This window comes from Scyliorhinus canicula, chromosome 16, assembly GCF_902713615.1.
Source record: "Scyliorhinus canicula chromosome 16, sScyCan1.1, whole genome shotgun sequence".
In the NCBI taxonomy this organism is placed as follows: Eukaryota; Metazoa; Chordata; class Chondrichthyes; order Carcharhiniformes; family Scyliorhinidae; genus Scyliorhinus; species Scyliorhinus canicula.
The window spans coordinates 52,215,977-52,241,323 of record NC_052161.1 but is presented as its reverse complement, the minus strand read 5'-3'; the positions used below and the strand labels follow the sequence as shown (position 1 = coordinate 52,241,323).

At 49.3% G+C, this 25,347-nt stretch overlaps 1 protein-coding gene across 2 annotated transcripts in view; it reads left to right on the top strand.

Moving 5' to 3' along the window:
• The window catches only part of dntt (deoxynucleotidyltransferase, terminal), a 356,682-nt gene that overhangs the window by 220,245 nt on the left and 111,090 nt on the right, over positions 1–25,347 (top strand). For both annotated transcript variants that reach the window (XM_038822282.1, XM_038822281.1), the window contains exons 8-9: positions 6,484–6,586; positions 11,343–11,642. In XM_038822282.1, the coding sequence (XP_038678210.1) occupies positions 6,484–6,586; positions 11,343–11,642 (403 nt within the window). The remainder of the gene's footprint in view (positions 1–6,483; positions 6,587–11,342; positions 11,643–25,347) is intronic.

Sequence of the window (25,347 nt, the reverse complement as noted above, 5' to 3'; positions counted from 1 at the left end):
TGCTTACTCTGAATTGTTTGAAATAGCTAATTGTCTTTAACTTTTTAAGTAGGGGACAGAGATGTCATAGTTAACGTGAAAGCTCATTTTCCATGCCTCTGGTATTCTAAATAACCTTTTTCAGACAAGTGACTGTACTTCACTGGAGAGAATTGCAACATTTTGTGCAATGTTCTGAGTTATGTTTCCAGCTCCTCGATCAAATAGCAAAGCAGAGACTGCTGTTAAAATTACAGATGCAGCCCTGGAAAAACATGTGAATTGGGCACATTACCTCACTCTTCATTATTGGCAAAAACTTCATTGACATGCAAAATCTCTATGATCTGAAACTGAACTGTATTAGCCATATTAATACTGTGGTTACCAGGGCAACTCAAAGGCTAGGAATCCTACAGCGAGTAACTCACTTCCTGACCCTCCAAAGCATGTCCACCATCTACAAGGCACAGGTCAGGAGTGTAATGGAATACTCTCCACTTTGCCTGGATGAGTGCAGCTCCAACACCACTGAAGAAGCTTGACACCATCCAGGACAAAGCAGCCCGCTTGATTGTTCCACCTTCCACAAACATTAAAACCATCCACCACCGATGAACACTGGCAGCCGTGTCTGCCATCTACAAGATGCACTGCAGTGACTCACCAAGGTTCCTTAGACAGCACACCTTCCAAACCCATGACCACTACCATCTAGAATGACAAGAGCTGGGAACCCCATCACCTGGAGGTTCCCCTCCAAGTTTCCTGACTTGGAAATTTATCGCCATTCCTTCACTGTCGCTGGGGCAACATACTGGAACGCCATTCCTAACAGTACAGTGGGTGTACTTACACCTCAAAGACTGCAGCGCTTCAGATGGCAACCCACCACCACCTTCTGAAGGGCAACTAGGAATAGGCAATAATTGTTGGCCTTACCAGTTAATTAAAAATAAAGCAAACTTATATTTATAAAGATGGTTGGACATTGTGCTCGCTTTGATCTCTGACATACAATTAATATTCCAACTGAATCTGATTGAGCTGTTTTCAGTTGACGATGATCAAAATCATTCGCTAAAAATTCATTTTATACCACGAAAGAGATTCCAGCCATTACAGCAAGGTAGAAGTCGGAGTATGCGAGGTAAATAGCATTGGTGCATTTAGGGGGAAGTCAGATAAACACATGAGGGGCTGAGAAGAATAGAAGAACATATTGATGGGGATTAAGAGGTTTGAGAGGAAGCTGGTGTGGAGCATAAGTGTCAGCCTAGGCCTGTTGGGTTGAATGGCCGGTTTAACACTTTGGCATTTTTTAGTTAAATAAATACATTTATCAATTGCCAAAAATATGAGTCCAAAATAATAAAGACAGTTACTTCAAGTGATATGCATTCAACAGAAAGTCCAAGTAAAGTAATTTTATTTCAAAATCTTTGAAAGATAGAGAAACAGTTGACGATGATATTCATTTTGTTTCTCTCTCAATGATGCTTTTCTTATCAGTACCAGGTAGTATGAAACAAAAGTCTGCAGTGTTCTATCATATAATTATTTCAGTGTTGTGACAATAGTAGAAGCAGGTAGTAGAGCTTGTTAATCTCCAGTGGGTGGGATTCTGTGATCCTGAGGCTAAGTGTTTGCGCCATCGTAAACTCCGTCGCGTTTCACGACGGCGTCAACATGCCCTCAGGAGCAGCGGTTCTGACACTGGCCAGCATGACACTGGAGTGACCCACGTCACTCCAGCTGCTGATTGATGCGCTATCAATTACGACGAGACGAGAGTAGAATGTAATCGAGGCTTTATTACACAGAGATGTGTGGCCTCCTACAGCAGCTGACGAAATGGCTGCGGTACGGGGAGCACCCATATTTATACTCCCCCTACTGGGTGGAGCCAGCAGGCAGTGATCTACCCCCGTACCTGTAGTATCCTATGCCCGTAACGAACGCGTCTCTCATCAGCAGGTTCGAGTGTTCAGTGGCCGAAACGGCCTGGCAGCCGCAGTCCCTAACTCGGGCGAGCAGGCACACCAGAAATCTTCCACAGACTCACCGGGAAGTTGGCGCCACGTGGATAGGAAATGCCTGACATAGATTTTGTTGGTCTGCTGAGCGTAATTTTCCTTCAGTAGCGTCATGGCTTTTGTGTAGGTTGGCGCGTCTTGGACGAGGGGAAAAATGTTGGAGCTCAGCCGCGTGTACAGAATCTGGAGCTTCTGTGCTTCTGGGATTGAGTCTGGCGCAGACCTGACGTAAGCTTCAAAACAGGCTAGCCAATATTCCAAGTCCTTTTTGGCGTTGTCTGCTTGAAGATGCAGCTGCAGGTGATCCGGCTTGATGTGGAGGTCCATCTCTGAAAAATCTCTGTGTAATAAAGTGATGCACTATCAATTACGACGAGACGAGAGTAGAATGTAATCGAGGCTTTATTACACAGAGATGTGTGGCCTCCTACAGCAGCTGACGAAATGGCTGCTGTACGGGGAGCACACATATTTATACTCCGCCTACTGGGTGGAGCCAGCAGGCAGGGATCTAGCCCGTACCTATAGTACAGGGGCCTTACCGTAAATCTATATATACAGTATATACATTAGTGGTTAACAACACACCGATATCGGCCTCAAATGGGCGCAGTGGCTCCCTTCTCCACGCTGGCCCGAACGCAATATGGCGTAGGGCTACAGGGGCCGGTGCGGAGCAAAAGAGGCCCCCAGCCCGAAAGGTCGGGCCGCCGATCGGTAGACCCCGATCGCGGGCCAGTCCACAGCGGAAAGCCCCTCCCCCGTGCTCGGATCTCCCTCCCCCTCCCACTAGGCCACTCCCGGATGCATGAATGCTGAGGTCCTGCCGGTGAGACTACACGTGGACGGCGCCGGTGGGACTCGGAGTTTTTGTGCGGTCGCTCGGCCCATCCCGGGTGGAGAATCGCCGGGGAGAGGGGCCGTGTAGAGTGGCCCCCGACAGGCGCCAAATGCGCCGGCGCCAATGGCACCAATTCGGCGGACCGCGATTGCGCGAGGCCGCCCCAGCGAGGGCTGAGAGAATCCCAGCCAATGTATTTTGGTATGGCTAATGCTTTAAGAGATAACAGAATTAGATTCATGTCAGGCAATATTACGCAATATCAATTGTAATGTCGAGATTGTATTCAGTTAGGGTGAAAGGTAGAATCTTACCTTTTAGTTTTCACATATTAGTGAGTTTAAATCCAGCAGAAAATAAGGCGGAAGTGGGGATGTTCGCTGTTCCCCATTCGGTGCCCATATGCAGTAAGACCTGGGCAACATTTAGGTTTGGGCTGATAAGTGACAAGTGCTATTTGCAACACAAGTGCCTGGCAATGACCATCAGAAAAAGGGCAATTGCATGAGGCTCGGTTCCTGTTCAGGTTGAGGTAACCTTGGGGCCTGTCACCTTGCCCTGCCTCATAATAAATTCATAGCTATGGTTCATGGCTCAGTCGCTCTTGAATAATCCAGGATATTATCTGGAGCAGAAGAATAATTTAGAATGATTTCATCATGCATTCACTGGGTGGAAATTCCAACCAAGTGGCAAGACACTTATGCTGGCTCTGAGCACGAAAGCCCGCTGCTATATTTTCTCCCATCAGGCAGTTAAATGGGCAGCGGCAGGCCTTCCTCCAGTCTGAGGACCCTGTAAGATGCCTGCGAAGAGCTGCTGGCCAATCAGAGGCAGGCAACTCGTACATTTGGCTTGCCACAGAGGAGTCCAAGGCTTCTCCTGCTGGAACAACACTCCCCACCCCACCTCCCAGACTCCAACCAAGTCACAGGATCTTGACATGACCCACAGGAGAAAGGTAAGTGCTTTGGGCAGGGGGTCTTGTGGGGTGGGATCATGGGGAGGTGAGCTATATGAGCATTGGCAACAAGGGCAGGAGGAGATTGCTGTCAGTGGCCACACCCCCGTGTCGATGCCCTTGTTCGACCTGCACCCCATCCCCAAACACACCCTCCCCCGCTAACTGACATGGAGACCACACAGCAGGTCACCTGTGGCAGGGAAGATTGCAATGGAAATGAGGCTTCAGTCTCTCGGCTGCTGGCTGCATGACTCTGTGAGTCTACAACGAAGACCAGTACAAGCTGAAGGAAAATATAGGGTGGGATTTTCTAATCCTGAGGCTAGATGTTGATGCCGTTGTAAACGCCGTTGCGTTTCTCGATGGCACCAACACGGCCTCAGGAGCAGCAATTCTGACCCCTACAGGGGACCAGCACGGCACTGGAGCAGTCCACGCCGCTCCAGCTGCCGATCCCCGGCGTCAGATGGGCGCTGCTGGTCTGCACATGCGCAGTGGGTCTGGCGCCAATGCGCGCAAAGCGCCGGCCCTGACGCAACATGCCGTAGGGCTACAGGGGCCAGCATGGAACAAAAGTGGCCCCCAGCCTGTGAGGCCGGCCCGCTGATCGGTAGGCCCTGATTGCGGGCCAGACCACAGCAGAGGCCCTCGTGATGCATCCATGCTGATGTCCCGCCGGGTAAGAGCAGGTGTGAACGGCGTTGGCGGGACTCGGCTTTTTTTGCGTGGCCGCTCGGCCCAACCCAGGCCAAGAATCGCCGGTGGGGCCCCGATGTTCGGAGAATCGGCGGACCAGCATCGAGGCGGCGTGGCATGATTCATGCCCGTCCTGGTGATTCTCCGGCCCGGCCCGTGGTGAGAGAATCCTGCCCATGATATCCAACTGAAGGCCTCTCCACCATCCTTTCCCTCTATGTTGCCTGTGTGTATATATTACATATATATTACAAAGGGGCGGGGGGGGGGGGGGGGTGGTTAGGGAATTATATAGTAGTTAACCAGTTGTATTGTTGCCTATTTACTACTAATTACTGTGAAATAATAAACGGTTAATTATGTTAAAAGTTACAAACCTGCTAGTTGCATTTATTCGGGATCAAACCATAGACATCGGACCAGGATCCAACAGCCACACTGCACCGGAAAAGCAAGTCGCTGTGGCGCGGATGGAATCCGGGAGACCCAGCTGCTGGGATCAACCCAGCCCGCCATGCCTTGAGAGATCTGACGGGATCTCGTGAGACGTTGCGATATAAATCCCGGCAATCGTGGGCGGGATCATTTTTTTGGGGAAATCTGCATATTAGAACGAGACAGCTAGCTTCACTCTAATGTGCAGATTCTCATGATATCTGAGGCTTTGGGATTCATCCCCTTTGCCACAATGGGGACTAGATGGAACGTTACTTGTCGGAGTCTTCCAATGGATCAAAGGCCCCAGCTGCATGCCCTTTCGACAAGGTTGTGCCCTGGCACTGCTGGTGCCATCTATATACCTTGGCAGTGCCACATGTGTACCAGCCTGGCACTGCCAACGTGTCCAGGTGGCACTGCCAGATGGCATGGGCACTGCCAGGTAGGCACTGCCAAGCTGGTACCTTTTGCGCGTGTGTGATCAGCCGTGGGTGCCGGCTATGGTTAATAGATCATAGAATCCCAGTGCTGAAGGAGGCTATTCGGCCCATCGAGTCTGCACCGACCCTTGGAAAGAGCACCCCACCAGCCCACACCTCCACCCTATCCCCAGAACCCAATAACCCCACCTAACATTTTTCTTTTGGACACCAAGGGCAATTTAGCATGGCCAATCCACTTAACCTGCACATCTTTTTGGATTGTGGGAGGAAACCGGAGCTCCCAGAGGAAATACACGCAGACGCAGGGAGAACGTGCAGATTCCACACAATGACCCAAGCCGGGAATCAAACCTGGAGCTGTGAAGCCACAGTGCGAACCACTGTGCTACTGTTCCACCCTACTGTGTTTGGGGGGCAGGGCCGGAGACCTTCCCGTAGTGCGTTTGGGCTGGGGCGAGGGGGTTCGGAGATCGGGACACCATTTACAAATGGCGACCCGGTCTTTCACTACTTTGGTGAGATCCAACGAGCAGATCTCCCCACTATACAAAACGGGGCTATGTGCAGTCTCGGCCGCGGGTTCCCTCTGCACTGCGAGTGCCAGGAAACATGCGGCTAAACACACTCGCTAGGGGACCTTGTTCCCTTTTGGGAGAATCACGCCCATTGGATATTTAAGTAACTTTAATAATAATAATCGCTTATTGTCACAAGTAGGTTTCAATAAAGTTACTGTGAAAAGCCCCTAGTCGCCACATTCCGGTGCCTGTTCGGGGAGGCCAGTATGGGAATTGAACTAGCGCTGCCTACTCGTTCTTCATTACAAGCCAGTTGTTTAGCCCACTGTGCGAAACCAGTCCCTTTCATCTGTGATTTCCTCTGTGTTATGACTCCGGGTCAAGTGGGGCTGGAATTGGCCACGCACTAGCCCAGGATGTTGTGACCGCCAAATTCGTAGGCCCACCCGCCTCCTTCCTCGCATCGTGTGGGGGCAGAGCTTTCTGGCCATTTTTGAAGATAATTTGTATAAGAATCACATAGCTGAATTACTCACAGTTCCTATCTTTGGTATTTTTGTTATTACAGAGGTAAAGTGAAGGGCCATGATGTGGACTTTCTGATAAGCTGCCTCAAGGAAGGAAAGCATGAAGACCTTCTTCATAAAACAGTCAGAAAACTGGACATTCAGGTAGATGTCTCCGATGAGAAGTTATCGGGTTGTAGCAATGACCGTGCAAATTCACATTATCCTCCGCACGCCATTTACTTTGTACTAATGGCAACAAGTAATGGAAAAGGAAGAACCACTGCAAGCTAAAAATTTGCCAAAAATCAACCAGAGCATCTGGAATGTTTGTATATTAGATTCCAGTTGGAACAGCTTTATGAGGGGTATTATTGTAAAGAATACATAAAGATTTTGAGTTGAACACTTGAATCTAACTGAAACAGCCAAGTTGGTGGTGAGTTTCTAAGTGATTCCGTCTGCTGGTCCAAGAAAAGAAGCTTTAATAGGGATATGAGGAGTCTACACTGAGTAAAAATATGAACCAAAAGGTTGGACAAAGAAACTGGGAGAGGCCAAAAACGAGAACCGTACCAGATGCCAATCAGTTTGCGATGCAGCTGGCCCATTCCCGTAGGCGAAATTGGGTACTTGCCTTAGCGTGGCGAGAAACCAATTATCGCCACTAAAGCTCCATTCCACACCCCCCTCCCCTCAGTGATCCTCGATCTCGATGTGCTTTGCTCTCCTAGCTCTACCACTATGTCGAGGTGTGTCCACAGGATGGACATCAGAGGTGGAGCCAGACGCCTGCTTGCCTTGTCCCATGGCCTTTGACGTTCCTGGTGGAAGTCATCTGGAAGCTCTGAGGCCGGAGGGCCCTGGCTCACTTCTTGGCGACACATGCACAGCCGTGCCGCCCTGTCCCGTATGCTGGCTGCGAGATGCAACCTCATCAGAGGGGTGGACCTCAGGGGAGTTGGTGGCCACTCTCACTACTCCATGTGATGGGTCCTGCTCATAGGGCCTTGGGACGGAGATGATGCAGGTTTGAGCCCCGGCTGCCCCGGCATCATCTGGCTTTGCCAGCCCTGTCAGTTCTCCATGATCTGAACCATCGTGTCGACATCTTCGGCGATGCTCCTCAGTGACTGGGACATGCTCTCAGCGCCTCAGCCCTGCCCATCTGAGAGAGGGACATGTCCCACAGAACCTCATCAAGGTCAACCTGGCACTGTGTGACATCCCCCAGCGCGGCATCCATTCTGTTGAGACCCTCAGCCGTCATCGAAGCGCGACACCTTGGATACCTTCACTAATGGTGCCAATGTCGTGCACCAGGCTCTCCACTACGGTCCCCAACCTAGCAGTTTTGGCCTCGGCATCACACATTGACGGTGACATCTCCTGCGCCCGTAGCCATGTGACTCTTCGAAGCGGCTATGGATCTCTGGAGTGATGCTGGTATCTCCTGCGGTAGAATGGATATGTGGTCAGTGGAGGGATGGGTCAGTCAGTAAGGCAATAACAACTCACATTTGACAGATTCTCCGGGTCGGGCCCAGTGGTTCCTCATCCCTGCAGTGTCTGCCAGCCTCCGCGTTGATGACCACTTTGTCCTCAGCCATACCAGTCGCCTCCAGGGTCCGCTCCTCGAACAAGGTGAGGATTCATATGTCCGGCACGGCACTGCCAGCCTGGGCCCTCTCCCGGTGATTGGGGGAGAACTTTTCCTCAGGAGACACAGAGAGGGCATCATTAGCCACATGCGTGGGTCACAGTGGTGGGAGGGGAATGTGAAGGAGGAGTTGGGGGAGTTAAAGGGTGGGTTGGAGGTAGAGTTGGGGGTGTTGAAGGGGGGCGGGGGGTTGATGCTTCTGTGGGTGGTTGAGAGGTCTCAGGGGGTGGGAGGGCACTATGATGTCTACTCACTTCTTCCTGCACTGAAAGCCAGGCTCCTGTTCATATTCCTGATGTTCACAGCCTCCGCCACCTCGTTCCAGGCAGTACTGGCTGTCTATGGCTAACCCTCCTGCACCCTCAGGGGAACAGAACATCTCTCCTGGCCTTCACTGCGTCTAGCAGCCTCTCCAGGTCAGCAGCCCCGAATCTTGGGTTGGCTGAGCAAGTGCAGCTTAAATGCTACTCGACCTTGTTAGTGGGGGGGGGGGGGGGCTGGCGAGATATGTACACTTCCTGGTACACCCCGACCAGGTTCGCCTCTGCGGTGCCTTACTGGCTGACCTTATATACACTGGGAAAGGAGTACGGGGTAAACAAGCATTCGGTAGGTCCCTTGCGGGATATTACAGAGGCTTAGTTATTTTACCTCCCAGGAATCACACGGGTAGTTTTCCCATGCAATTTACTGACACACAAGGAAACCAGTGCATAGCAGAATTCCTGGTGGGTCAACCAAAGGTTTAGGTAATGTGACAAACTTTTGGGCCTGTACAAACATAAGGAACATCATCATCAGCCTTGCACCAACCTTTTTGAGGTGTAGTAGAATTAGTAAACTATTTTTCATGAAAGAAATCTATGGATGGAATTTAATGCTCTCCCCTGCAAGGGCGCTTGGCGGTCGGGGATGGACTGTGTGATCAGGCGGGAATATGTGGGGTGGAGATGCCAATGCCTTGCCATCTCCCTCCGATGATGTCCAGAATGGGAAGGCTTTAGGTGGTCTTACTGTAAGGAGATCATCCCACAGCCACTGGTATTCAACCGCCAGCAGGTGGGGGTACTTATTATTCCTGGCTGTTGAGTTTGCCTGTGGCCTTCTGGGAGAGGGTACTCCCTTGTTCTCTCAGGTATTTGTGCCCTATCGAGGTGCCTATGGCATCGGAAAGCAGGGAGCCTGCAGGACGCCACATCTCTGCCCTTGCTGATGTTGCTCCTCACGCCCCCCCCCCCCCTTCCCCCGATTCCCAGCCAATGTCCTGCTCCCTGTGGCTCCCATCCTGCACACACTCATCTCTGCCTGGGGATCCACTGCTGATCATCTGTGTGGACCCCAGTGCAATATTGGCAGTGGCTTCCGTTCCCCGTACTGCAGAGCTGCCAGTCTTTGATTGGCCAGCAGTTCTCGGTGGCAGGATCTCTGCCACACTAGGAGGCCTGATGCTGCCCAGCTAAGTGCCCGATTACCTCAGAATATCACCAAGCCTCTCATGGAATGACAACACAGGACCCCACAGTTCTGCAATCCATGGACAGGACCCACATCACTCCTATTAAATTCCACCCCATAAGTTGATCATTTGGTGACAGATTCTACATAATTTTGGCATGTTACTTCTCTAGATTCCAAACAACGGTGACTGCAATGAGTGATTAATCCTAAACCAGTAATTGCGATGCAAGAATCAAACCAACTTTGTGCGGCCTACTCATTCAATGATTTCTTTGCCCAATTCTAACTGTGCTGTTGAACGGCTGAATGCATCATTAGTTGCCAGTGAATTTAGAGCAGATTTGCATTGTCCTTTGTTCTTTGACCAGTTGAACACAGATGGCATGGAAACTTTTCCTGTGCGCCTAATGTGCTGGAAAACCTGGTGCGTGGGTGATTACTTTCAGCAATTTTTCATGCCCTGAGCATGAGGGAAGCCAGTTAGTCCTGCAAATACAAACTCTCTCTTCCTCTGGCTGTTATAGAATCATAGAATCATAGGATTTACAGTGCAGAAGGAGACCATTCGGCCCATCGAGTCTGCACTGGCCCTTGGAAACAGCACCCTACCTTAGCCCATACCTCCACCCTACACCATATCCCCGTAACCACACCAACCTCATTTCTGTCTTAAAGTCACTTAGGCGCGGTGGCCAAGATTTACGGAGCGCCGCTCATAGCCCCCTGGGGGGGGGGGTCAATAGGGTGCGAGGAGCGGCCTCCGAGGCCGTCGTGAAACTCGGCCGAGTTCACGACGGCCTTCCCGATGCCGCGCGGGATAGGAGAATTCCACCCCTAGTCTCTCCCACAAGGGAAAAATGCTTTCAGCATCTATCCTGTCAAGTTCCCTCAGGATCTTCTAAATCTCAGTAAGATCACATCTCAATCTTCTAAACTCCAATATATATCGGTCTAACATGTGCAACCTTTCCTCACAGGATAATCCCCTCATCCAGGAGTCAGTTGAGTGAACCTTCTCTGAACTGCTTATCACAAACTTTAGTTCTTTCTTTAATAAGGAAACCTAACAATGTGCACTGTTTTCTGGCTGTGGTCTCATCAATGCCCTAATACGGTAGCAAAATTATGAGGAAAAACAAACTCTAACTGCAACTCCGCACTATTTCCCTATGATCAAGATATTCATATCTTGCATTAATTTCCACCATACTATTCTCTCACGATTTTTCACGTTTAGTTATGTAATTAGTACAAACATATTACAATAAAGTTATGGAATAGTCCCTTTTTACTTTTGTATCTCACCTGCAGAAATATAACTATGGTACTCTCATTTTTGTTCAGCTGCCTTTTGCAGTCAGCTCAGAGTGTGACGGTCCTCTGGCGGCCTGCGAACCAATGATAAATTGAAGGAAGCACAGGTTGACTTTTGCATCGTAACCTTGTCATAAGAACTAACATCTTGAAAGGATTTAGCATTAGCAATTAGGGTGACTTGATACTGCAGCTCTGGCCTTCTCTGTGGAAGATGAGATATGTCACTTGGGATGCTTTTACAAAACCATTTCTTTTTTTTTACTATTTTGTCAAATAACATGTGAACTGTCACAAGTATGAAGGAAAAAATTGAGTTTCAGTGGCTTGACAGATGCTATAAAAATGTTGAACTGAAGGTCATGAACGGGTATAACTTTCTTGGTGTGTGCGATGCACTATTTTGTAAATTTGACAATTCTACGTTGGACAACTCTGCTTGTGATTTTGGTCAATAATTCTTTCACAAATAATTTCCCCCTTTCTCAGGGTTTGCTTCTGCACAGCGATTTTATGGAGGCCACATTGGAAAAAAGAAAACTACCGAGCAAACAATATGATGCCATGGATCATTTTCAAAAGTGCTTTCTAATTCTAAAATTAAACAAAGCACTTGTCAACAACAGAGTCCTCAGTGTGCCCTCCGTGTCCGCGGTGAGGCCAACCAATAAGGAGGCAGAACCTGAAGTGAATACCAAGATTAAAGATTGGAAGGCTATCCGTGTGGATCTGGTTGTTGTGCCTGCTCAGCAGTTCGCCTATGCACTCTTAGGATGGACTGGATCAAGAGTGAGTGGAACTTTTTTCAAATTGTATTAAGAGCCTGTAAGTGGTGGAATAGATATCTCTCTCTCTTTGGAAATTGTCTTTAACGAATAGGACCCAAGCTTTCTCACATCACAGTCAATAAATGCATTAATGGCTAATGAAATGTATCTTTTCTCAGTGCCATTTCCACCTTTCCAGCTCACCTGGTTCAAACTCCCAACACCAGAGTAAATTACATTTTCAGAGTGCCAGAACAATGACAAATTTATAAAAGTAGCAATCCCTTGTAAATCGGTATTTTCTGACAGCTAGATATGGATTGAAACTCCAGCGAAAATCCATTTAGGGCAGATAGTCACATCGAATAATTTGTTGCGAATAATTGCAATGCAGCCAGCCACAGCCACATCTGTCGAACTCCCAGGCTCCAGCGTCAGCTGTGGATCAATTGGTAAACATAGGAACATAAGAAATGGGAGCACGGATAGGCCATATGGCTCGTCAAGCCTGCTCCAGCATTCAGTCAGATCAGGACAGGTTTGAGGCTTCAACACTTCTTTCCTGCCTACAACCCATATCCCTTGCTACCAAATAATCTGATTACCCCAGCCTTAAATATATTCAACGATGGAGCATCCAAAATCCACTGAGATAGGAGAATTCCAAAGATTCACAACCCATTGAGTGAAGCCTTTGAATCACAAAGATTCTGGACTCCAATCCCACTCCAGGGCTTGAGCAGAAAAAAACCCAAAGCTGACACTCCAATGCAGTACTGAGGGAGCACTGGACTGTTGGAAGTGCCATCTTTTCGATGTGTCCCATCTGTCTGCTTGGGTGGATCTCATGGCAAAAATTCAAAGGGGAATTATCTCTGGTGACCTGGTCAATATTTATCCCCATCAACATCACACAAACAAATTATTTAGTCATGATGAGATTATTGTTTTTGGCAGCTAGATGATTGCAAATTGGCTTCCCATGTTTTCTGCATTATAGCAGTGACTACACCCTAAAATGCTGCATTGGCTTTAAAGTGCTGTGTGATGTTCAGTGGTTGTGAAAGATGCTATATAAATGGAAGTGCTTCCTTCTCTCATCGGCACTAAATAAAATAAATCCCAAAGGTTCATTTGGCTGACACTTAAATGGCTGTGCTTGTTGCCAATGCTGTACATGGCATTTCTACAGTTTTACTCTGTTAAGCAATTCCAGAGAACAGTGTCCATAAATAAACAAGGAGCACTTGACGTATCTAAGGAAACACAGCTCAGGTTACTTGAATGTTCCTCCTCTCTTCATCCTATTTGTGGAGAAGCCTCAGCCTCTCTCTCTCACGCTCCACCCCCGAGGCCTACCTTCGGCATCGTCCATCCCAGAGTGAAGTTCACCTCTGAGGCTCAAATTCACCTGTCAGCAGGGCACGGGTGGAAGGGTGTACCTCACTCACAAACGCCCCCTGCCCCATGAACACATGGTGAGGCCATCCACCTCAGTGCTTTTCTAAAATCATTGTTCAGGACAAACTAATGACTGAGGCCAAACTGGGGAGCTTGGTGACATCCACGCCTGGCTATCGGTCAGCAAAGAAGGATGTAGGTATTGATTAAGAAGGGGAAAATACAGTATGAAAGTAAGCTTGCAGGGAACATAAAGACTGACACTAAGATTTTCTATAGATGTGTGAAGAGAAAGAGATTGGTAAAGACAAATGTAGGCCCCCTACAGACAGAAACAGGGGAATGTATAATAAGGGACAAAGAAATGGCTGAGCATTTGAAAAAATACTTTGGTTCTGTCTTCACAAAAAAGGACACAAATCTGAGACCAGCAATGTTGGAGAATGAAAGATTGAGTGAGAGGGAAGAACTGAGGGAGATCAACATTAGTAGAGAAATGGTGCTGGGAAAACTGATGTGATTGAAGGCGGATAAATCCCCAGGGCCTGAGAATCTGCATCCCAGAGTGCTTAAGGAGGTGGCTCTGGAAATAGTGGATGCATTGGTGGTCATCTTCCAGGATTCTATAGACTCTGGAACAGTCCCTACAGATTGGAGGGTAGCTAATGTCACTCCAATATTCAAAAATGGAGGTAAAGAGAAAACAGGAAATTATAGACCAGTAAGCCTACCATCGATAGTGAGGGAAATTGTTGAATCTATTATCAAGGACTTTATAGCGGAACATTTACGAAGCAGTGGCAGGATCAGTCAGAGTCAGCATGGATTTATGAAGGGAAAATCATGCTTGACCAATCTGTTGGAATTCTTTGAAGATGTAACCAGGACAAGGTGGAGCCAGTCGATATGGTATATCTGGACTTTCAGAAGGCATTTGACAAAGTCCCGCATAAGAGATTATTGTGCAAAATTAAAGTGCATGGGATTGGGGGAAGTGTATTGAGGTGGACAGAAAACTGGTTGGCAGAGAGGAAACAAAGAGTAGAAATTAATGGGTCCTTTTCAAATTGGCAGGCAGTAGTAACTAGTGGGGTGCCACAGAATCGGTGCTGGTATCCCAGCTATTCACAATATATATTCATGATTTTTGGATGAGGGAACAACATGTAACATCTCAAAGTTTGCAGATGATAGCAAGGGGTGGAAGGGTGAACTGTGATGAGGATGCAGAGATCCAACAGCATGATCTGGACAGGTTGGGTGAGTGGGCAAATCAATGGCAGATGCAGTGTAATTTGGTAAATGTGAGGTTATTCACTTTGGAAGGAAAAACAGGAAGGCAGATTACTATCTGAATGATTGTAAATGGGGAGAGGGGAGTGTGCAGCGGGACCTGGGTGTCCTTGTGCACCAGTCGCTTAAAGTAAGCATGCAGGTGCAGCAGGCGCCAAAGAAGGCTAATGTTATGTTGACCTTCATTGCGAGAGGTTTCGAGTACAGGAGCAGCGATGTGTTGCTGCAATTATACAGAGCCTTGGTGAGGGCACACCTGTAATATTGTGTGCAATTGTGGTCTCCTTCGCTGAGGAAGGATGTTCTTGCTCTCAAGGGAGTGCAGAGAAGGTTTACCAGACTGATTCCAGGGATGGCGGGACTGTCATATGAGGAGAGATTGACTAGGTTGAGATTTTTCTTGCTGGAGTTCAAAAGAATGAGGGGGGATTTCATCGAGACTTATAAAATTCTAACAGGACTAGACAGGTTAGACGCAGGGAAGATCTTTCCAATGGTGGGTGTGTCCAGAACCAGAGGTCACAGTCTGAGGATTCAGAGTAAACCATTTCGGACAGAGATGAGGAGAAATTTATTCACTCAAAGAGAGGTGAGCCTGTGCAATTCATTACAACAGGAGGTAGTTGATGCTAAAACATTGAATATATTCACGAGGTGGCGAGATATAGCATTTGGGCAGATAGGATCAAAGGTTATATAAATGGAATAGTGTAGGTCAGATAGGCTTCAGATGGTTTCACAGGTCGACGCAACATCGAGGGCCGAAGGGCCCGTACTGCGCTGTAATGTTCTATGTTCTATGTTCTATGTTATGGGGAGAAAGCAGAATTAGGCTATTGAGTTGGATGATCAGCCATGATCGTGATAAATAGCAGAGCAGGCTCGAAAGGCCACATGGCCTGCTCCTGCTCCTATGTATTTATCTCTGTGCCTGTCAATCAAATTGCCACCATTTTGCCCATTGCCAATTAAAGCTTTCTGGCAGACTGGGTGAAGCAAATGACATCATTAGATTTCTGTGTGTGCGTGAATCTCAGCGGATAACGTGTGTTAGGAGGAGATGACGTGGTTTTTAACAATCTTGCCCTCAAGGTTTTAAATTATACAAAATAAAGTGAGTGTCAAAGAACAAAGAAAAGTACAGTACAGGAACAGACCCTTCGGCCCTCCAACCCTTGCCGACCATGCTGCCCGTCTAAACTAAAATCCTACACTTCCTGGGTCCGTATCCCTCTATTCCCATCCTATTCATGTATTTGTCAAGATGCCCCTTAAACGTCACTATCGTCCCTGCTTTGACCACCTCCTCCAGCAGCGGGTTCCAGGCACCCACGACCCCCTGTGTAAAAAATTTGCCTCATATATCTCCTCTAAACCTTGCCCCTCGCACCTTAAACCTATGCACCCTAGTAATTGACCCCTCTACCCTGGGAAAAAGCCTCTGACTATCCACTCTGTCTATGCTCCTCATAATTTTGTAGACCTCTATCAGATTGCCCCTCAACCTCCGTTCTTCCAGTGAGAACAAACAGAGTTTATTCAACCTCCCCTCATAGTTAATGCCCTCCATACCAGGCAATATCCTGGTAAACCTCTTCTGCACCCTCTCTAAAGCCTCCACATCCTTCTGGTAGTGTGGATACCAGAATTGAACACTATACTCCAAGTGTGGCCTAACTAAGGTTCTATATAGCTGCAACATGACTTGCCCACTTTTATACTCAATGCCCCAGCCAATGAGGGCAAGCATGTCGTATGCCTTCTTGACTCCTTCTCCACCTGTGTTCCCCCTTTCAGTGACCTGTGGACCTGTACATCTTGATTTCTCTGACTGTCAATATTCTTGAGGGTTCTACCATTCACTGTATATTCCCTAACTGCATTAGACCTTCCAAAAACCGGCATGAGTGACGCCGGTGTCAATGGGCCTCCAGGCCCTGGCATTCACCCCTTCCTACGGGGCTAGAATGGAGTCGGAGTGCTGTCTGCTTCTCCAGCGCCGAAAACCGCTGCCCCACGGCCAGCGTGAATCCGTGCATGCGCACGCCACTGCAGGCGAATGTCCGCCCATGCGCGCCACGGCCAGCGCAGGTCTGTGCATGCGCGCCACGGCCAGCTCCGCTTCGGTCCCCGGGAAACATGGCGGAGTCCTACAGGGACCCGCCGCGGAGGAACAAACGCTCCCCCTCCCTCGGTATGAGCCCGCCCACCGATCGGTTGCTCCCGATCGCGGGCCTGGCCACCGTGGAGCCCCCCCCCACCCCCCCCCACACCGAGTCGGCTCCCCCGCCCCCCCACTAGGACGGCCCACGCAGCCAGAGCACCGAGGTCCCGCCGGGTAGAACCATATGTAAATCACGCCCGTTGAGCGTGGAGAATCGTCGGCGGGGGGGGGAGCTTTCAACGGCTTCCAACCGATGCCACGCTGATCGCGCCGGCGTGATTGGCCGGAGAATCGGCGGCCCGACGTCGGAGTGGCATGGCGGAATTCACGTCCCCCCCCCCCTCGGCGATTCTCCGACCTGGCGCGGGATCGAAGAATCCCGGCCCTTATTTTTCTGAAACTGTTTACTTAGGCTTTTTAAACCAGGAATAGGTCATGGGAATTGTTCAGGGTAGGCAAAACTGAACTCATTTATTTCCTCACCAACTGTTCATAAGAAGGAGAAGTTTTAAGTTTTGAAAAAGGCTGTGGCATGTTTCCCAAACCCTCTGTATCTGATGTCAATTTTTGCGGAAAACTATTTTGGTGATTACTACATACAAAGAAAAATAAAATAGGAAAAGAGGGATTTTTACAATGGTGAATAAAAAGGAAAAGCACCACTCACAGGGATATTAGTTCACATGATTGCCAGATTCCAGAAAGAGGAGTTACAGTTCAGCGAACAGAAGCAGGATTTAGCAGAATTCTTTGAAAGTTGAGTGATGCAGTGAGACGGAGGTTGGTAACCAGGGGCGTGGCCTGCTCAACAGGGAATGGCAGGAATTTTCCGGAGAAACAATATTCGAGGAGGCTTAGACTTGATTCAGACTGATGATCAGCCTGGAGTCCTGCTTTGATGTCTGCAGAACATGATTTGAGTCTGGAAATGTAGTATTAAAAATTTACAAAAGCCAGAAGCTTAGGTCATGCAATGTTGTCCATTAATGAGATAGTTGTAGGCTAACAAGCAGTTTCTATGCCTCTGGTCAAAATCTATTGTTCACCTCAGGAACTAAGGGTAGTGTGAGTTGCAATGGCTTCCCCTGTGTCATAGGACCAGGCTGAGGAGACAGGTTATTGGCTGGTCCTTGGCCCAGAAGGCGGGGAGTGGGAAATGGCATTGATTGAATTATCTGTAGTTTTCCACCTGCCCTTATCTGGCTTTGATTTTATGCTGGGATGAGCAGGGCCTCATACGCAAACCTGCCCTTGCCGCATTACGGCCCTTAAGTTGCAACTTATGGGCCCTCCCAGTTCAAGGATTTGATCTTGGGTGGGAAAGGCCTTCCCATCAAGGTCCGGTGATATCCAGACTTCCCTCCCCCACTCCCGGCCTATTGCCCAAGACCGCAAATGTCCTCTTTACAACCCCCAGATGTTTCTTACCCTCACCACCCTGGGGCTGCTCGTACTTACCTGTCCTCCAGATCACAGGAGTTAGTTCCCTGCAGTGCCTCTTCCAGCCATGGCAGTGCTGTACCTGGATGGACTGGAGAGCTGCTGCCCAATCTGCTGATTGATTCCTCCCGAATGAGGGTGTAGGCCTTACCTTATGGCAGTGAACACTCCTAGATTTTGATGATTGTGTCCTCACAGTGAGAAGTTTAACATTTCATAAGGATAAGGGTTGACTTTATGATGGAAGGAAGGTCATTGATGGAGAAGCTGAAGATGGTACCCTGTAATTGCTGTTGAAAATTTCCAGTAACTATAGCCAACATGTGAATCATATGACTTGCAGCAGCCATCTTTTGGTACAGCAAAGTTTATTTTTAAAATAAGCAAAATGTAAAGTTTGTTATAACAGTTTTATGATCCCTTTCATGTCTTAGAGACATGGCAATTTTCTAAAATTAATTCAGGTGATGTGGGCATTGCTCGCTAGGCCAACATTTATTGCCTATCCCTAACTGCCCTTGAGATGGCAACAATGTGTTGCCTTGTTGAACCAATGCAGTCCCTGTTTTGTAGGAAGACCCACAATGCTGTTTCGAAGGGAGTTCCATGATTTTGACCCAACGACATTGAAGGAACAGGATATATTTCCAAGTCAGGATGATGAGTGTATTAGAGGGGAACTTCCAGGTGGTGGTGTTCCCATGTGACTGCTGCCCTGGTCCTTCTAAATGGTAGAGGTCATGGGTTTGGAAGGTGCTGGCTGAGGAGCCTTGATGAGTTTGCATAGTGCATCTTGTAGTTGATACAGTTCAAAAGTCAGGATGATGTGTGGCTTGGATTGAATCTTTCAGGTGGTGGTGTTCCTATACATCTGCTGGTGGTAAAGATTGTGGGTTTGGGAAGTGCTGTTGAAGGAGGCTTGATGAGTTGCTGCAGTGTGTTGTGTCGGTGGTACACTCTGCTATCAATGTGTGTCTCTGGTGGAGGCAGTGAATATGAATGTGGTGCTAATCAGATGGTTTTGCCTTGGGTGGTTCAGAGCTTCTTGGGTATCATTGGAACTGCACTCTATTCAGGCAAGCGGAGGGTATTCCATCATATTCCTGACTTGCGCCTTGTAGTTGGGAACCTTTTGATATTGCTGGTAGGGGATTGACCAGTGGTAGATTTAGCAATGGTAATGTAACTGAATGTCAAGGGGAGATGGTTGAATTTTCTTTTGTAGATGGTCACTGCCTGACACTTGTGTGGCATGAATGTTATTTGCCACTTAACAGCCCAAGCCAGAATATTGTCCAGGTCTTGCTGCAACTGAGCAAATGACTGGTTCGATGGAGGTTGAGGGGCGACCTGATAGAGGTCTACAAAATTATGAGGGACATAGACAGAGTGGATTGTCAGAGGCTTTTCCCCAGGGTAGAGGGGTCAATTACCATGGGGCATAGGTTTAAGGTGCGAGGGGCAAAGTTGAGAGTAGATGTACGAGGCAAGTTTTTTACACAGAGGGTAGTGGGTGCCTGGAACTTGCTGTCGGAGGAGGTGGTGGAAGCAGGGATGATAGTGACATTTAAGGGCATCTTGACAAATACATGAATAGGATGGGAATAGAGTGATACGGACCTAGGAAATGTAGAAGATTGGAGTTTAGTCGGGCAGCATGGTCGGCACGGGCTTGGAGGGCCGAAGGGCCTGTTCCTGTGCTGTACTTTTCTTTGTTCTTTGTTCTTTTTGTTCTTTGACTGTTTCAGTATCTGAAGGAGTTGCAAATGCTGCTGATCATCTATGAACATCCCCATTTCTGACCTTATGATGGAGAATAGGTCAATCAATGCAGAACGTGAAGGTGGTTGGGCTTGATGATGGGTCCTGAGTAACCCGTGCACTCAGATGATTGACTTTCAATCATCTTCCCTTGTACTAAATATGACTGCAATCAACCAGTGGAAAGTTTTCTCCATGATTCTCATTGACTCCAGTTTTGCTGGGGCTCCTTGATGCCACATTCTCCCAAATGCTACCTTGATATCAAGGTCTCGCACCTCATAAGTTCAGTTCTTTTGTCCATATTTGAAGAAGGCTGTAGTGGAGCAAAGTGGCACTGGTAGAACCCAAACTGTTAGTGAGCAGGGTATTGCTGAGTACCACTTTATAGCACTGTTGATGACACTTTCCATCACTTTCCTGATGACTGAGTAGACTGATGTGTCAATAATTGGCCAGGTTGTATTTCATAGAATCCCTAGGAGGCCATTCAGCCCTTCACGTCTGCACCGAGCCTCTGAAAGAGCACCCTACCTAGGCCCAATCCTCCACCCTATCCCCGCAAACCCACCTAACCTTCACATCTTTAGGTGCTAAGTGGCAATTTTTAAAAATCATGGCCAATCCACCTAACCGGCACACCTTTGGACTGTGAGAGGAAACTGGAGCACCTGGAGGAACCCCACATAGACAAGGGAAAACCCACATAGACAGGTGTAAACTCCACACAGACAATCACCCAAGGCTGGAACCCCGGGACTCTGGCACTATGAGGCAGCAATGCTCACTGCTTTTTGTTCTGCCTTTTGTGGCCAGAACATGACTGGGCAGTTTTCCACATTGCTGGGTCAATGCCAGTTTTGTAACTACTGGAATAGATTGGCTAAGGGCGCAGCTAGTTTTGTTGCACAGGTCGTCAGTACTGTTGCGGGGACATTATCAGGTCACATAGCCTTTGCAGTATTCAATGCATTCAGCCATTTCTGGATATCATGTGGAGCGAATTACTGAAGACTGGCATCTGTGATGCTGGGAACCCTGAGGAGGCCAAGATGCATTATCCACTTGGCACTTCTTCCTGAAGATTGTTGCAAATTCTTCAGCTTTTTTAATCCTAATGCGCTGGGCTCCGCAAAATTGAGGATGGGAACGTTTGTGGAACCTCCTCCTCCAGTTCGATGTTTAATTGTCCATCACCATTCACGACTGGATAGGCCAGGACTGCAGAGCTGAGATCTGATCCATTGGTTGTGGGTTCACTTGGTTCTCTCATATTTCAATATGCCTGGTGCTGCTCCTGGCATGCCCTCTGCAATTTTCATTCAACCAGGGTTGTCCCCCTGGTTTGATGGTCATGGTAATGGGGGGCCATATTGATATGGCTGGCCATGGGGTACCAATTGTGCTTGAGTACAGTTCTGCTGCTGCTGATGCCCGATAGCACCTCATTGATGCCCAATTTTGAGTTGCTAAATGTGTTCAAAATTTATCCCATTTAGCACAGAGGAAGAGCCACACAACACAGTTTATATCCTCAATATAACAACAGGTCTTTGTCTCCATAAGGACTGTGTGGTCAGAATGGCCTCCTTCTGCACTGTATGTTCTATGTTCTATATCTTGTTTCAAATCTATAGTGAGTGCCAACTAGACTCAATGAATGAACAACAGTTTGATTCCAGTGTTGTGCAGTTACTACTTTTCCTTCACTGCTATCAATTTGTCAGGGCCTTTCCATTCTTTTCTCAACATCTACTTTGTAATGTACCAGGTCTCTCAGTCTAAACTCTGCTTCTGATGGCCTTACGCAGTGCATAAACTTCTCAGAAACCTCAGCTTTAATTAAATACTTTCTGCTTATGTGCAAGGCATTCACATGAGCAGAAAATGTAGAGTTAGTTTCTTCTAGAGCAGGTGGAGCATCTCATAGGACCACTTCCGATTCCTGCCAAACACCACCTTGTGTGGACTGTAACCCTTGTGATGTTCTCTGTTGAGGCCCTCAAGATGGCCAAAAGTCCGAGTGCTGATAAAGAACATCAAGCTATGTGTTTCAACAAAGCTAGTTTATTTACACTACTTTAAATGATTCGCACACCTTACTAAGTTATAGAAATAACCCATTTCTCCATGACCTTGGGAGCCATTCTCCGGCCTCGTTACGCTCTCACTCAAGCAAAACTAGGCAGGTGAATAGTGGGAGAGGCCAAAAACAAGAACTGGGCCAGACACCAAACAGTTTGCGATGCAACCAGCCCGCTCCCATTTGCAAAATCGGGATTTTGCCGTAGCGTGGTGAGAAACCAATTATCACCACTTAAACTCTATTTCCGTACAATTATGGGAGCCACCCCATATCCAACGGCCTCTCATGATTCAGCGGCCTCTCCAGCAAGTGCTCACGCTGGCGCCAAAACGTGAACCTGGTGGAGAGCTTCTGTGGAGAGTCGAGGAGGAGCAGCCACCTTTGCTCACTGGCAAAGAGCCCAGAGGTGCTGGGCTTGCCACGCCAGTGCTTGGCAGGGGTGGGGAACTCTCAGCTGGCAGTGGGGGACCCTCCGCAGGGGTGGGCCACCATGGGAGAGTGGGGGGGGGGGGCGGCACACGGACGGAGCAACTGGGGAGCAACCGCGCATGGCACCACCATGCCAACCCCTGGGTCGTGTGCATCCGTTCTGAGGGCAGCCCTTGTCCCTGCCCATCTGCCCCACTGACCACCTATAACCCCCACCGACTGCCGAGGCCTCTGGCCATGCAGCTGAAGGCTATTGCTAATAGGGAATTGGCAATCGTAGTTAAGTGAGCACTTCTCACAACCCAAGTGGATTCCTGTGGGTGGGTGGGCCATTTAGCATGTGCAAATCATTGAGTAGCATCCCAATCACAGCTTGATGCCTGGACACTGAGCTTGGACACTGCGGGAGGCAACAACACACCTGCAGCAGCAAATATCCAGACACCCAGGGGATGGGAAAAGCTCTGAAGGCATGGCCATGGCCGAGGGTGGGTGTGTGCCACGGGGACAGGATGTGCCTCGAGTGATGGGCCAAGGGTTCGGAGGTAGGCCCGTTTTATGGAAAAAAGTGACAGAGGCATCATACTATTTGTGCACAAAGGTGTTCATTGTGTGTAACAATTCCCTGGTCTCCCGATGGTGCCGCCCCTTCCACCCACCCCCCCACTTACCCCCTACCTACTCTCCACCACCTTGTCCCACCTCCCCCCCGAAGTCTTCAGTGATCCTTGATGTGCTTGGTCCTCCCAGCTCTACCACTACGTCTAGGTGTCTTCCCAGGATGCACATCAGATGTGGAGGCAGCCAGCTGCTTACCCTGTCCCGTGGCCTTCGGTACCCCTGCCGGGCGTCCTCTGGGAACACTGGGCCGGAGGGCCCCGGCTCACTTGCCGGTGGCACATGGACAGCTCTGTCACCCTTTCCTGTGTCCTGGCTGTGAGACGCGGCCTCATCAGAGGGGTGGAACTCGGGGCAGCTTTTGGCCACCGTCTCCACTCCATGCAATGGGTCTGGGTTGCACCGGCACCCCCTCCTCCCGCTCAGTGTCCATAGGAACCTGGGTTTCATCTTGGGATGGTGAGGGGAGCTGGTTCAAGCCCCGGCTGTCCCTGCATCATCTGCCTCTGCCAGCCCTGACAGTTCCCCGATGTCTACACCATCGTGTCAACAGCCTTGGCGATGCTCCTCAGTGACTGGGGCAATGCTGATCTGCGACTGGGACAAGCTCTGCAGCACTTCAACTATTCCCGTCTGAGAGCGGGACACGTGCCTCAGAACCTCATCAAAATCAGCCTGCTACTGGGTCAAGTCCTCATCGAGTTGGGCAGTCTACCGAGACCCTCAGCCATGGCCGTTACCGACTGTGCAACGCATTGTACACCTTCACTAATGGTGCCGAAGTTGTGCACCAGGTACTCCACTGCGTCACCACCCTAGCAGTGTTGGCCTCAGTGCCATGCATTGTCGGCGACATATCCTGCACTCATAGCCTCTGGGACTCCTCCAAGCGGCTATGGACCTGCTGGAGTGTCGCTGACATCTCCCTCTGAATGTCCTGGCCGCTCACTTACACCTCCATTAGCTCCAGGATAGCCAGTTCCACAAGCTCAGCATCAGGCTGGGATCCAGCTGGGTGATGGGATCCAGCTGATGTCCGACTGCTGTCTCGCCTGGGGGTTCCTGCCTACACCTGGTGTACATCAGCAGCAATGTGGTGCCTACCAGATTGTGCCCCAGAAGCCTGACCACTAACATTTCCCACCACGCTTCCTGTATTTACGCTGGTGGAAGGTGGGGATGACAGCTGTAATGCTTTGATCGTGTCTTCCTCGGAGCTCTCACCGAGGTGTTCTCCTGGGAGGCAGGAGAGGGGGCCACCCGGGATGCCGAGGTCCCAGGTTCGATCCCGGCTCTGGGTCACTGTCTGTCTGGAGTTTGCACATTCTCCCGGTGTTTGCATGGCTTTCGCCCCCACAACCCAAAGATGTGTAGGTTAGGTGGATTGGCCACACTAAATTGCCCCTTAATTGGAGAAAAAGAATTGGGAACTCAAAATTTATTTATTTTTTAAATCTGGTCACTGTATACAGTGTAACAAAAAAAACCTGTATTTTTGTCCCATTGCCACTGTGCTGTTAATTTCCCTGGCTAGTGACAAACTCTCAACTAGACATGGTGGCCGGGATTCTCTGATCCCGCGCCGGGTCGGAGAATCGCTGGGGGGGCGCGAGAATCGCGCCACACCGCCCCAATGCTGGCTTGCCGATTCTCCGGCGCCGATTTTCGGGCGGCCGTTGAAAGCGGCACCCCGGTGATTCGACAGGACGAGTGCCCGCCGTAGCCGGCCGAGTCCCGCCGGCGTGGGTTATGTATGGTCCCACCCGGTGGGATCTCGGAGTTCTGTCTGCGGGGGCCGTCCTAGTGGGGGGGTGGGGGGGATCCGACTCCAGGGGGGGGGGGGGGGGGGGCTGCACAGTGGCCTGGTCCGCGATCGGTGCCTACCGATCGGCGGGCGGGCTAGTTCCGTTGGGGCCTATGTTCCTCCACGCCTGGCCCCTATAGGGCTCCACCATATTGGATTGGATTTGTTTATTGTCACGTGTACCGAGGTACAGTGAAAAGTATTTTTCTGCAAGCAGCTCAACAGATCATTCAGTACATGGAAGAAAAGGGAATTAAACAAAATTCAAGTAAATACAAGAAAATACATGAGAATACATAATAGGGCAACACAAGATATACTGCCCAGGAGCTGGCGCGGAGACTCGAATTCATGCGCATGCGCGAACTCGCACCGGCCGTGGTGCGCATGCGCGAACACGTGCCGGCACTGGTGCGCATGCGCAAACTCGCTCCGGCCATGGGGCACATGCGTGGACTTGCGCCGGTCGTGGCGCCCCGGATTTTGAGTGCTGGAGCAGCGGACACCACTCCGCCGCCATACTAGCCCCCTCAGAAGGGATGGATACCTGCCACTTGAGGCCCGTTGACGCCAGAGTGGCTCGCGCCGCTTTTCACACCGGCATCAGAACTTGGCTGCAGGATTGGAGAATCCCGGCCGGTGTCTTTCCATATTTTATAGAAATGTCACTGAGCCGTAACTTACTAATAAGTTGGCCGTATTCTTTATCAAGCACTCCTGCATCTTGCAAT